Source organism: Poecilia formosa, unplaced genomic scaffold (genome assembly GCF_000485575.1).
Source record: "Poecilia formosa unplaced genomic scaffold, Poecilia_formosa-5.1.2 Scaffold215, whole genome shotgun sequence".
Lineage (NCBI taxonomy): Eukaryota > Metazoa > Chordata > Actinopteri > Cyprinodontiformes > Poeciliidae > Poecilia > Poecilia formosa.
In genome coordinates, this window is record NW_006800154.1 from 291,667 (window position 1) to 304,538 (window position 12,872).

A 12,872-nucleotide genomic window follows, 5' to 3' on the forward strand; every position below is an offset into this window, starting at 1 on the left:
CCCCCCCCTTCTCTCCTCTTAAACTGTGTTAGCCATGATCTGCCCCCCTAACCTCTCTAACCTCAATCCCTTCCTCCTCTGTAAGCCCCTCCTGCACACGCACACACACACGCACACACACTCATATATACCCAGGCAGTCTCTCCCCACAAAAGAAATATTCAGCTGTAGAGAGGGGGTCCCTTCAGAGGGCGCGACATTGAACTGGGATTGGGGCGCGGGGGGATTAAGAAGAAATGGATGGCTGACACTGGGGTTGCCATGGCAAAGCCCTCTTTTCCCCTCTCCGCCGACCCTCTGCCTATTTTTCATTTCGCGTCTCATTGTGGGGCGAGGTGTAAGTGTGTGCGCGCTTGTGACTGTGATGGAGTGGGGAAGATGTAATAAGGCATATGATTTTGGTCTCTTATCTGAGGCCCCGGCGGAACAGACACTTCCACCTCGGGGGTACGCAGTCAAGAAAGTATGTTTACAAGGGGCCTGTGAATATCGTACTGTATTTCCTTGAGATTATTTACAAACCAGCCAGTGTTTCCCCCTTTCCGAGGGTGTTGCACGTCTGCAGACAAAAGCGTGAAAGAACGCAGAGGCCGTAAATCAAAGACCCTGCACACTCGCAAGACAAAAAACCATTTTGTCTGTTTTATTGCTTTCTGAATTACAGCTCCAATGATGTGACACATTAGTCATCCATTGTAGCCGGTGTCTTATCACGCCACAGCGCTACCTCCCGTACCCCGCCAGAGTAATGGATGCAGGTCTGGCTTGCATAATGACATCAGCAGCCTGGAGCTGATGAAATAAGGCGATGGATGACCGTAGATCAGCATTTGTCATTCTGATGTCAGTCCGCCTCCCCCTTCACGCAGCCAGCAGTGGTGAGACGACACTGCCGAGAGTTGTTTGGCCCCGCTCCTGACAATGGCAGCTCCTGGTCTGAGAAGGGGCCACGCCGCAGAGGGGGTCCGAAAGAAGCTGGGCCGCACAGTTGGACGTCGGTATTGTTCTCTGTGCTGGATGTCCACGGATTTGAAAATGGCTCAGTAACCATTAGCGGAGCGATGTCAGACTAAAGTAGGGGTTGTCAGGATGACAAAAAAAATAAAAAAGCAGTTCTTACTTTTTGTAGTTTTTTAGAAACTTTTTGAATTTAAAGGTCAGTTCACTCAAAGAACACAATGCTAGTTTAAAATGGTAAAGAAGGATAAAGAGTTTTGTTCCAGAAAGGTTGCCCACTGCATCCACTTATAAAGGAGATACTTTATGATGACAAAAAAAAATAATACTCTAATATTATTTCAATCAATTAATTTGTTTTCCCATATTAATCGATAGGAATAATATTAATGTTTTAAACTGGCCTCACTTGAATCTGATAGACAATCTGTAGAGCAACCTAAAGATTAGGGCCATGGTACAGAGAATTGGAGCTCATCTAGAAAGCGAATTAAATAAAATACCAGAGGAAATGTGCAAAAGGATGATTGTTAGAATGCAAGTAATTTTTTCCCCCATTTGTTAAGAAGTATATAAATAATTTGAAGCAAATTTTTAGATAATTTTATCATGTTTTGAGGGAATGTGTCCACCGTTTCTTAGCAGAGACTAACTTTGCACCAACTAAAAATCTAAATGTGCCGGTGGTGTGAATACTTTTGGGCCTGTCTTTTACACTAACCTGGATGCTTTGGAAAAAGTAGATTTTCTGCTTTGTTTCACTTTTCAAATTGGAGATTCGTACGGATCAGGTATCTGAGGATGACGTAGCAAAACCCTGACACAAGAGGTCACTCTGTAAACCCTGACTTTTAATTTCTGTGCCACAAACCACATAAACACTCAAGCTGTTTTTATGGGGCCTGAAATCTTTCTCCCTTCGTCCTGACTCTGTTTCGTTTAAAGTTCAAACGTAAGCTGGAGAAGTGAAGTAAACGGCAACACGAGCAAAAACATAATCTAAGATTGTTTTGGAAAAAACCTCTGACCCCATCACAGCTTTAGCCATGTTCAGGCTTTTCCTTTTGCTGGCGTGTCATCGCTAACCGTCTCATATTCGTGTGTGTTTCAGATGCTGCTGCAGCGCGTTTTTAACCCCGAAGAAGAAAGACTTCAGTTTCTGGTGATTACAAGATGGTAATCTGCAATAAAGCAGATTCTCAAAGCTCATATCCGAGCTTAAACGCACCTCGTTATACTCTGTGTGTATAACATGATCAGAACTGTCAGTGCCCCAAGGACAGGACACTCTCTGCCACTGTCTTGTGTCATTATATCCCCCCTGTTGTGCAACCTGACCTCTTTGGTCTTGCCCGAGTCTCTATCCTCCTCCTCCTCCTCCTCCTCTTCTTCTTCCTCCTCTTCCTCCTCTGCGCCCTGCCTTCTCTGTCACATCGGCTCAGGGTCAGGGCCGCCGCCCCGCCTGCCTCGGCGAACATTCAACGCTGTCGGTGAGTTTGGTTTGAGTAGCACATAAACCATCGACCGTTGACTGTGCCCCGTGGCTCGCTCTGGCGATGTCAAATCGGAGCAAAAAACGGAAAAAAAAAATGGGGGGGGGAAAGACCAAAAAACGAACAAAAGGGCAAGTGGGCGCCACATGCAAATGCAGAGATGGAAACCACATGCGCACATGCTCATAAGTGCCACTTTGTGTTCGCTGTACCCAAAGACCAAAGGTCACAATCAACATTCATTGCTGTCGCTGGGTTGGACTCTGTAAGAAAGCTCACTGAACAATGAGTGCAACTGTGGCCCAGATCTGCCTGACTCGCGTCTCAGCCAATCAGACGACCGGATGTGAAGCACTCTGATTTCTTTATTTATGTACTTCTTGTTTTTCACTTCTATTTTTTCCCCTCTCTTCCTCCCTCTCCGGTGCCGGGAGTTTTCAGAGGAGGAAGGCAGAGAGATAGGCGGCACAAATAGACTTCTGGCTGCCTGCTTGTCCTCAGCCTCCTCTTCTCTCCTCTAATTGATGGTTATGTGTGCAGCATGGGGGAAGGAAGCCGAGTGAATGTGTAATCATTTGGAGTCTCTTCTCCTTTAGATGTTTCATCCCTCTCTTTTTTGTTTGTCTAATTATACGCTGAGCTCAGTTAACTGTGTGTCTGCGCTGGCAGGGAAGGCAGATTTGCGAAAAAGGGAGGACAATTGAGGGGAAAAAGGAAGATTACAGCTTTAGAAAAAAGAAATAGATTTAGTTTTGAGTTTATTTTTCATAATAATTCTCCTGGTGCCCATGGAAATGTGTTTGAATAAAAGCAATTTTGCAACGTAAGAGGAAGAGTATTTCCACCTTTTTGATAAAAGATGCCTCGTTATCTGTATTTAAACGTCTTGGAGTTCTACCTACCAGTCCCAGAGTGCAAGTGCTCTCTACGTTAAAGGACGCGTCTGCTCGTCTCAGGGTGTAATATGTTATTTTACTTCAACACTGACGCTAACGCTCTCGTTGGGAAACATAAAGTCAATAACCCTGTCTCTCTTCACAGTCTGTGACCCACCTTATTGCTGCCGTCTGTGAAACCTCTCACTGTCCTGTATCAGTTATTCACACGCCGCTGAAACCAAATGTACACACACTCTGTTGAAAAAGATGAAACCTTTATTTCTCTCAGTTTGAAAAGCAACAACAAAGAGAAAATTGCAAAATTTAATTCTTCTTATCATTATTTTTTTTTTTTAACTTTGGTGGATTTCTGGCCCATGTGGTGTAACTCAGTCAGGTTTGCAGGCTGAGATCAGAACTTTATGATGGCCACAACAAATGAAACTGCTTTGTAACCAATTTAATGGTGCATTGCCCGTTTTGAGGATCGATTTCGGTCCAAAATATGCCTGGCTAATATATTTAAGATGCCTTTTTCAATATTTCCACTTGAAGTTGTTGCCTCATAACGCTATCTAATTTAGGAAGTGACCAGTTCCTCCTGTAGCAAGCTTCCTCCCACAAGCTTTTCCTTCTTTTTTATTGAAGTGCAATTTAGTTTCATAAGACCACCGGACATGTCTCCAAAAAATAAAAGTCTTGGTGTCTGAGTGATTTTACAAACTGCAATCTGGCTTTTTACGTTGCTCCTGGAATAACGGCTTCTTCCTCTCTGAGTGGACTTGTGTTACGCTGACTAAAGACAACAATGTTGTCTTTTTTACAATGTTTTCTACTTTTGTTTTTGGGGTTCTTGGCTAGCTTCCTTTGATCGTTCCATGGTGTCAAAAAAGGTAAACTCAAATTGTTTAAAGTTATAGCAATCTGTGTCTAAACTCCTGACTTTGACGAAACCAACAAAAAAAAATACCCTTTAAAAAATTGGAAATTTATCAAAAGGAAACAATTTAGATAATTTTAATTGACCAGTAAGAGTTTGTTTTATTTTTCTGAAGACTGCAGGGGCATAAAATGACTAAACGTCTCTTTACTCAGAGTATGTACATATCTGGTTTTCAGCTGCGTTTGTCGTTTTATTCTCTCAACAACGTTTCTTCAGTGATTTCCTGACTAAGCCAATAAAGTTCAATCCAGACCAATTTATCAGTGTTTGATGTGTGTTTTTGCCGCCCGAATTACACGATTAAGCCACGCGGAGTATTCTCTCATGTCTCCACCGCTCCTTCTCCAAAGTGCTTTTTCTGTCATTTAGTAACCAAGCTCCATGTCCGTGTCCCCGTCTCCCAAGTCTCCCTGTATTATTCATAGAAAAGCACTCTGTGCAGTGGTGCAGAAGAGTGGAGGTGATGTAACAGCGGCTGGGAGCGTCGCTTCGGACTGTCATCTGGGATGAATTCATGCGACAGGCAGAAAATTTCAAGTTGGTTCAGCTTTGTTGACGCTGCCAACAACTATCAAAACGCGGTTGTATTTATTTATTTATTTACTTTTCTTCGTTCTTGGTCCGATTCCTGTGAGATGTCCCCTTTGATTAAACGTAGGAGGTCACGTTTGGATCGTCTGTCCTCAAGCTAAAAAAGTTTAGGTGTTAGAAGTGAACGAAATGGGGTGGAAAGTTCACATGACGGTTTAATGAAGCGTCACAGTGCGGCAGAAGAATATGAGGGGCCCCTCATAGAAGAACGTTCTCGCAGCAACTTCAAATTTATTTGAAGACGCCACAGGTCTTTGAAGAGCTGTTACTGCCATCTAGTGTTGAGTCTTTTACACGACTTCCTATGTATTTAACAAACGGAATGAAAAAAAAAGTAACCTATAATCATTATACCTTAAAATTTATTTAGTTTTTTTTCCTATATTTTCGAACATCCCAAGACTTTAATTAATTTAAAATGTTCATATTCATACGTCCATTGAAGGGCATTACATGCAATAAAGCTGATGTTAATGGGTTTTTTTCACATTATAACACATTTGAATGTATCCCACTGCATTCTCGCTAATATAATTGTGAAGTGCAATGAAAAATTATGGATTTCTAAAATTTTTTGTTTTTACCATCTTAGATCTGAAAAGTGTGATGTGCATTCTGACACAAATATCCTTTAATCTAAACCACTTCATTTTTGCTCTGGTTGTGTGATTCGGGCTATTCTCCTGAAAGGTGAACTTTCACCTCATTTTCAAGTATTTTGAAACTCAGCCGAAATCCCATTAGAATTTCTTTTAGGATTTTCTTCCTGCATTTAGCTCCATCCCTCTTCCTGTCAACATTGATCAGTTCTCGAGTCAGCAGCATCTCCACAGCATGATGCTGCCACCACTGAGTTTCACAGTGGGGCGTGGTGATCTTAGGTTGATGCGCGGCTTTAGAGTTTGGGTTTTCTCTTGGCAATTTTCAATAAATACAAGGTTTGTAGAGTGAACAGTTAGGTTTGGGTTTAATGTATGATGGATAATCAGAGCTCTTTGATGTTTAAAGTTTGGGATATTGTTATTCAAACCAACCTTTAATTGTTTTCCCATTGGTCTTCATGATGCTTTTTATTTTGCTTGATTATTATGTTCGCTACCTTGAAGGCCTTTTCAGGACAGCTTGGTTTTATACTGAGATTAAATTGAACAAAAATTAAATGTGTAATTTCTGAAGGCAATTTGTCGCAAGGGATTTAATTTTGGGGATTTCAAGTAAAGAGAGGTCGAGACAAGTATGTTTCATGCTGTTCACCTGGGAACAGTTTGCAAATTATGTATCACTTTCCGACCAACACATTGCATTGTGTTGGTCTATCTGTTACATAAGGTCCCTGCAAAATACCTTGAATATTTTAGTTGTGACCTGACAAAATGTGAAAAACTCCATGGGTTATAAATACTTTTGCAAGTCGTAACTGTCCCCAGCATTTTAGTATTAATTGTTAAACCTGGCATGTAAATTATTGCTTGCACGCATTTTCACCAATAGACATTTAATTCTCTAAAGAGGCTTTAAACTCTTTAGACGACTCATTTAACTTGTCGGCAGCTCGGTAATGTTCTGCTTCATCAGCAAGAAGAGGCAACCTGCTTTTTTCATATAACAGGAAGTTGCAGCCCGATGACCTAAACAAAGAAAAAGTTGAGAAATTTATTCAGAGCCGGATTTAAAACGTCTTTCATCAAGACAGCTGGCAGCATTAAAAATAAATAAATAAATTAAAGACTACAAAAAAGGTAATAAAGTAAAAAATATGTTGGTGTTTAGAAGCTGTCAGAGTGCTAAGTGGATCAGCGGTTGCACCATGTGCAGAGGTTTCAGAGTTGAGCTGACCTGGGTTGGCCTTCCGGCCCGGCGACATTTACTGTATGTCGTCCCCTAATCTAGTTCTCGGCCCTCTTTCCTGTCAATCTAGTAAAGAATAAAACCACAAAAAAAGAAAAAAGCAACAAAAACAAAAGAACATTTTAAAAGTGCTGCGAAGACACATAGAAGCATAAAATCACACATTTAAAGAATATATGCTGACAGGCGAAACACCAAAACTGAGATTTTTAACATGCAGTGAAATCTAATGTTAAAAAATTATATACGTTTAAAAGTATTTAGCAAAACATTATGTAAAATATTCAATAAAAACTACTTGAAGTTTATGAACAATATCTGTTATTCACAAATAATATGCTCACCACATCTGTTCTCATAAAATCAGTGAAAAGGGTTGAAGTTATTGCTTTACCCCTGGTTTATTGTAATCCTAAGCAAAATGAGCTGTGATTCTGTTTTACTGTTGTTCCAATGTTTGCAGAAGTTAATGTTTAACTGACAGCAGAGGGAGTTTATCAACCTCCACTTCTTCTTCTGCTGCTGTTTTATGATTTACCATGTTTTCCATTGTGGTCTACTTTGACTCAGTCAATGACTCTTATGTGGGGTTGCACATTAAAAAAAAAAGAAAAAAAGAAAAAGCTACAGTTTTCTTTTCTGAGAGCAAAAGTGATATTACGTGAGTTACGTGGGTCCTGGATTTTCCCAGGTTGAGTATGCCAGACTGGTTCGTGGAAATTTTATGTCAGTGATTTTTTAATTAAAATTTAACCTTGTTTTGAATTCACAGCTTAAAAAAAACATTTGTGAATTTAATTTGAATGTGCTCTACAACATAACAGAAATGACAAGATCATTACAACATCACTGGTAGAACCTGCTGCTGATGTAGACTGGAGATGAATATTATCTTATTCACTCTGTAAAATCATAATCCTACTAATATTAATAAATGCCACGAACCATGATGTGAGGTTGAAAGGAAACCTCACATTTTTATTGAAAAGTGATGGTTAAAAAAGCAGTATAGTTAAATCACGCTCTTCTGGAGTCTGATTGTTGCCAAAATAATTTAGAGCTTTTAATGTCATGGTTATACCTACAGTTTCAAGTATAATCTAGTTATATTTTATAAATTAGACTGTGTTCTGATGAGGGTTGGTTGTCAGAATAAAAGGATCTTTTGAAAATAATCTTTTCATTTAGTCCACATTTCTTTATTAAAAATGTTGTTTATTGGTCGGCTGTAATAGTCTAACCTTAAATGTTTTGTTTTTTCATCTGTAAGCAGAAAACTAAACTAAATGAACAAGAATTAAAGTCTGAAAACATCAGTCTTTGAGTAATTAATCTATATAATGTATTTCACTCAATGAATTAAGTTTCTGAAATCAATTAACTTTCCAACAATGCTTCAATCAGCTGAATGGGTTTGTTTATAAACTGCTAATATGCGGCATAATTCTGGCTTAATCTAAATTCATCTCAGTTTGTTGGCTTCCAGTAACAAGCTTAACATTTATTGAAAAACCACACATTTTAAATAAAACTGAAGTCAAGAAGCCTAATGTTAGCCTGACTCGTCCATCTGAAAAACAGTTTTGTGTGCTTGGGGTCTATGTCGTGTTGGAACAATCAAGTGTGTCTTTGTTTCAACAATCGAGTTGTTGATTTGAAATGAAGTTGATTTTTAATAATTACAGGGGTAAACTATCCAGCTGCAATTATAACAGACGTCTGATAGTGGCTACAAAAGGTGTGTGGTTTGTCTGAAGCTCTGTAAGGGATATTTATGTGAATATTAGTGGAGTGGTGAGTATTTGAGTCTACATAAATAATCTTTACCCAGTTTGCATTAATGAAAATCCACAAATTTAAACTTGTTCATGCAGATCTCCTAAAAATCTCACAAAAGGTGTCAACTACATAAATAACCCATCCAGGAAAAAGAAAAGTTCAAACTCATCATTAAAAGACCAATATTATTAAAATTATAACCATCATTTATAACGATGCATGTAAACGTCTGACCGGTTTTTGTGTCTTGCATCACATAGCTGCAGAACAGGTTGGACCTAAAACCTGTTCTGCAGAGAGAAAATGAAGAGCATGGGGGGAAAAAAACAACACATCAACCAGCACAAAACATTAATTTGATCTTAGATTTTCATTCACTAATTACAAATAAATCACCCAGCATATAAATAAACGGAACTGAGTTCAAGCTGATATCAGCATTGATACAACAGCTTTGAATATCCGCATGAAAAGCCGGTTCTGTTGTGTGCTTTTAAAGAACAGATTACCTGTAACTTCCTCTAGATTGCATCACATTCAGGGCTTTCATAGCTGAACTCGTTTTCAGCTCCCGTGACATTACTCACAACTCAAAACTCCCAGAGGTGGAACTTCCTGACAGGTAAAAAACTGACGAGGAAGTTTTACATTTACACGCTGCTGAGATGTGCTGCTGATTGGCTGCTGCTGTACAACAGATTATCCCACGTGGGAAAATAAAGAACTGAACTGAACCTTTTAAAGGACCAAAGAGGTTTTTTTTTTCTATTATCCAATGTCATTTGGATTAAGATTTTTTATGAACTCCACAGACAGATGATTCTTTCCAAAGCAAATCTTTATTTTGTGTAAAAATGAATACAAAATTAATATAAAGAGCATAATATATAATATATAATATGTACAGTGCTCTTACAACTGAGCCACTATGAGCATTGCTTTTACAGCATTACAGTATCAGCTTTGCTTTTTTAAGCTGGTGTTCACAAAGCAGCAAAGCCTTTTCTGTTTGTGGATAGCAGGCGAAGCGAAGATTGTAAACAGGTTTGCAGTAGCTGGCCTCGGCATCCTCTGCAGGTTATTCCAATGGAATCTTTGTTGCTTGTTCTTTCTACTTGGAGACAGACATTTTCTTTGCCAAACTTCTGCAATTGCATCAGAAAAAGATATATTAAACATCTTCATTTTTTGTTGTAAAATTTTAGGACTATTTTTTAGCAATAAAATTACTCACTCTATTCGGCTCACATAGTCCATCACCCATTTTTGAGTTGGGTCAGCACATCTTTTTCCGGTCTTTGTGTGGAAGCTGCAATTGAAAAGGAATCATAGTTAATAAAATGTGCATATATAATCATAATGGTAAGTAAATAAATACATAAAGTGAATTTTGAATCTATGTAATAAAAAAAGTAATCACTTACATGATGGCAGTGAGCGGACATAATTCTGTGCTTTTCTGCACCGAGAAGCCCTTGATCTCTGAGAATGGTATTTTCCAAGGTATGTATCTTCTACAGCAAAAAATATAAGCTGCCAGGAAAGATAAGAGATGAGTAAGGCATAAGTATCTGTGTCCGTCATTTATGTTTGTATAATCAAGAAAACAAGAACATAAAAAAAGACAAGCTCGAGAGAAGAAATCTGAAAGCAAATGCTTACCTCCCTGTGTGTTTGTCGCCAGGGCACAAAGAGTAACCAGTGTCACCACCATCACTGTTACTTTCATTGACACCATAGTTTCAGTTTGCTGCCTGGAGCTGGTCTGGTCTGAAAGTGGTCTCTCCTTCCCTCTCTCGGGTTTCTGTGAGCTGCTGATCACTGAACTCTTTTATACACACCTCAGAGCAGGCTCTGCCCACTTGGCCAGTTGTGTCATAGCATGACTGAAATTCCCCAGAGTTTGCCCCAAACAAAGGCTGAATAAAGTTAACCTGGTCACGTGCTGAAGTAGTGAAGTGATAAATTTAGGTGTTAATCTAACCTGCTGTTGTTGTTGACATGTGCTGTCGGAATGAAAAAACACCCAACAACAATAAAACAGAGGTGAAAAAATAAACATTTGGTTGTAAAAATGTTATGCTTATAGCAAAAATTATAAAAGGTTTGCTTAATCCTTCACAATCATACAAATACATTTCATTACTTTGATTACAGTTTTTTGTCCATTCAATCAAATTCCTCATCTTACAAACAAACCATTAAGCTGATTTCATATATAGATCTCAGTAAGTGATACAGCAAGAGACACAAATGACTAAGTTTATAAGGAATGTGTGGGCATGTGGACATATTTTATGAAGGTTAGTGAGAGGAGAGGACAGGAAGATCTCAGGTGAAACACAGCAATCTCATGTTGCACGAGTTTTAAGTTACTCTTTACCAGCGGAATGGTGATTATTGGCTTGCAAATGCCAAGTTAAAAAAGTATGTATGGTCATCATGAAACAGCATAAAGATAAAAATGCTTCAACCTTTTAGTTGATCATAATTTTTATTAACTCAGTTAAACTCAAACATAGTTATTTGCTTGGAAGGCCTCCCCTCTATTACACTTGTCGGTTTGGCCATGAGTAACTATTAACGAAATGCCAGAGGCAATTATTAACAAAGTTAGTTATTCAGGTTGAAATGAACAAGTAGGAGCATCACCAGATGATCAGGAATAAATAGTCAAAGAAGCGATCAGTTTCAGTGAACTGATGTTTTATGAATGCCTCCCTGGTGAGGTGTGGTGTGTGGAACATCAGAGGAATAAAATAATTTGCACACTGGTATTCTCAAATAGCATGCTCTGCTAACAGAATAAACAACTTTTCTCACAGACGTAAGAATGTGCTAATAAAATACTTAAACTTCAAGTTAAAATACTTTAGTCGACAAACTCCTTAACTAGGCTAGTTTTAAACTCAGTAAAACGCAAAGAATAAGGAAAACTAATAAAGTACAAAAAGTAAAAACAAACAACAAAGGAAAAGACCAATAACCAATAAAACGATGCATTAAAATTACAGTTCAGTGAATCAATATGTATGTATGCGTAAAGCAGGCTTGATTATGTGACACAGAATTAAGATCTCAATTTACCAAAGAAACTATTGAGAAATCCTTTTAAGTTCTACATGCACTTTTAAGCAGCATTAATAATATCAATATACTGTCAGATTATGTGACTTTTTTCTCCATGACAACTTTATTTTTGGCCAGGCTGTGTATGTTTTTTTCAAAGAGGCAGTCTTTTATGCTGCCAGCGAGCGAAATGATTTCACGTGTGAGTGTCCCCAAAGGACCACCTGCAGCCTACGGGAAAACAGAGAGGGAGCACTCTGGAGCGCTGATGTTTTTATTCTTCTGTGAAACTCCTCCTTTCTGGGAACAGAGGATGAAAATGGGTTAATGCAGTGTATTCTGGCATTCAGAGTTTTTACCCATCTCTTTTGTTCTCTGTGTCTTGTTCAGTCCTTTCTATTCCTCCCACTGCCGGCTCCAACACCCTAATCTTACACAGTTTCTTTATCAGACTCAACACTCAGGCGGGTCGCTTCAAACTGGAAATATTACTTCCTGTTAGAAGAAACATCCTGGTTGTCTTAAGTCTAAATCTTTTAGGAGTTTGAGTATTTTTGGATTTTAGTGTAAGTGAAGTGTAGTCAGAGGTGGAATAGAAGAAAAATGAAACTCGGAGAGAGGTGGAAGAGCGCGATAAGGCTCTGGTGAGGATTTCTAGAAAACAGAGGCAGAAGTTCAGAAATGGCAAAAAAAAACAAAAAAAAAAAACTCAGAGCATCAGAAATGATTCCCACACAACTGATGACTTCACAACCAGAGAAGACATGTTGCACCTCCTTGAGGTAGAAAAGTACCACAGCAGCAGAGGAAAAGGGAAAAAATGACTTACAGCCCACACTGCCACCTCAAGATTGGGACAGCTGACGTTAAAAGAAAGACGTTTATACGATCGAGAACAAATACGCTAGTAAAATGGAAAGCAACTGTAGAAATTCTTAAAGTACGGGATCGAACATTTACGTTAATGGCTTTTGAGGTCAAAGGTGACATTAACTAATAGGTGTGAAACAGTTTAAAAAGTTGTGTATGTTAGGATATCCATACTTTTCTAATGACCCTTATCATCGCTAAACTTGGGGATGTTGACATAGAAACAGTATTAAAGAGAAATGAAGGGCTCATGTCTGTTATTTGAGAATAGTGCACGTCACTTATTTTATAAGTCATGAGAATATTTAGTAGAATTGTTTTTTCTTGCTTGAATAATGTGTTTAATGCATTTTATGCAGTAAAATGCAATAAACTGTCCCAGCGATAATAAACTAACTACTAAAACAGTTACGAACAGAAAGCTAAAATTCTTTTACTGTAAAT

General features: G+C 38.6%; 1 protein-coding gene and 1 long non-coding RNA gene across 2 annotated transcripts in view; one reads left to right on the top strand and one right to left on the bottom strand.

Moving 5' to 3' along the window:
• Positions 1–4,529, top strand: part of LOC107838133 (uncharacterized) — a 15,586-nt gene extending 11,057 nt beyond the window's left edge. The window contains exon 2 of the long non-coding RNA XR_001664195.1: positions 2,069–4,529. This is a non-coding gene — a long non-coding RNA (uncharacterized LOC107838133). The remainder of the gene's footprint in view (positions 1–2,068) is intronic.
• Positions 4,530–9,309: 4,780 nt separating this feature from the next.
• ccl20a.3 (chemokine (C-C motif) ligand 20a, duplicate 3) lies at positions 9,310–10,306 on the bottom strand. Its single transcript, XM_007567930.2, has 4 exons — positions 10,152–10,306; positions 9,914–10,022; positions 9,724–9,798; positions 9,310–9,634 (listed from the first exon to the last, which is right to left on the bottom strand). Exons 1-4 carry the CDS (start codon positions 10,225–10,227, stop codon positions 9,601–9,603), a joined length of 294 nt encoding a protein of 97 aa, XP_007567992.1. The 5' UTR covers positions 10,228–10,306; the 3' UTR covers positions 9,310–9,600.
• Between the last annotated feature and the right edge of the window lie 2,566 nt (positions 10,307–12,872).

What these genes read in the sequence shown, in the direction of transcription:
- ccl20a.3 (XM_007567930.2), bottom strand. Translation starts at nt 10,227, where the DNA reads ATGGTGTCAATGAAAGTAACAGTGATGGTGGTGACACTGGTTACTCTT. An exon ending in TGTCCGCTCACTGCCATCAT is followed by an intron (nt 9,799 to 9,913) that starts GTAAGTGATTAC and finishes TTTCAATTGCAG; the next exon opens with CTTCCACACAAAGACCGGAA. An exon ending in GACTATGTGAGCCGAATAGA is followed by an intron (nt 9,635 to 9,723) that starts GTGAGTAATTTT and finishes ATGCAATTGCAG; the next exon opens with AAGTTTGGCAAAGAAAATGT.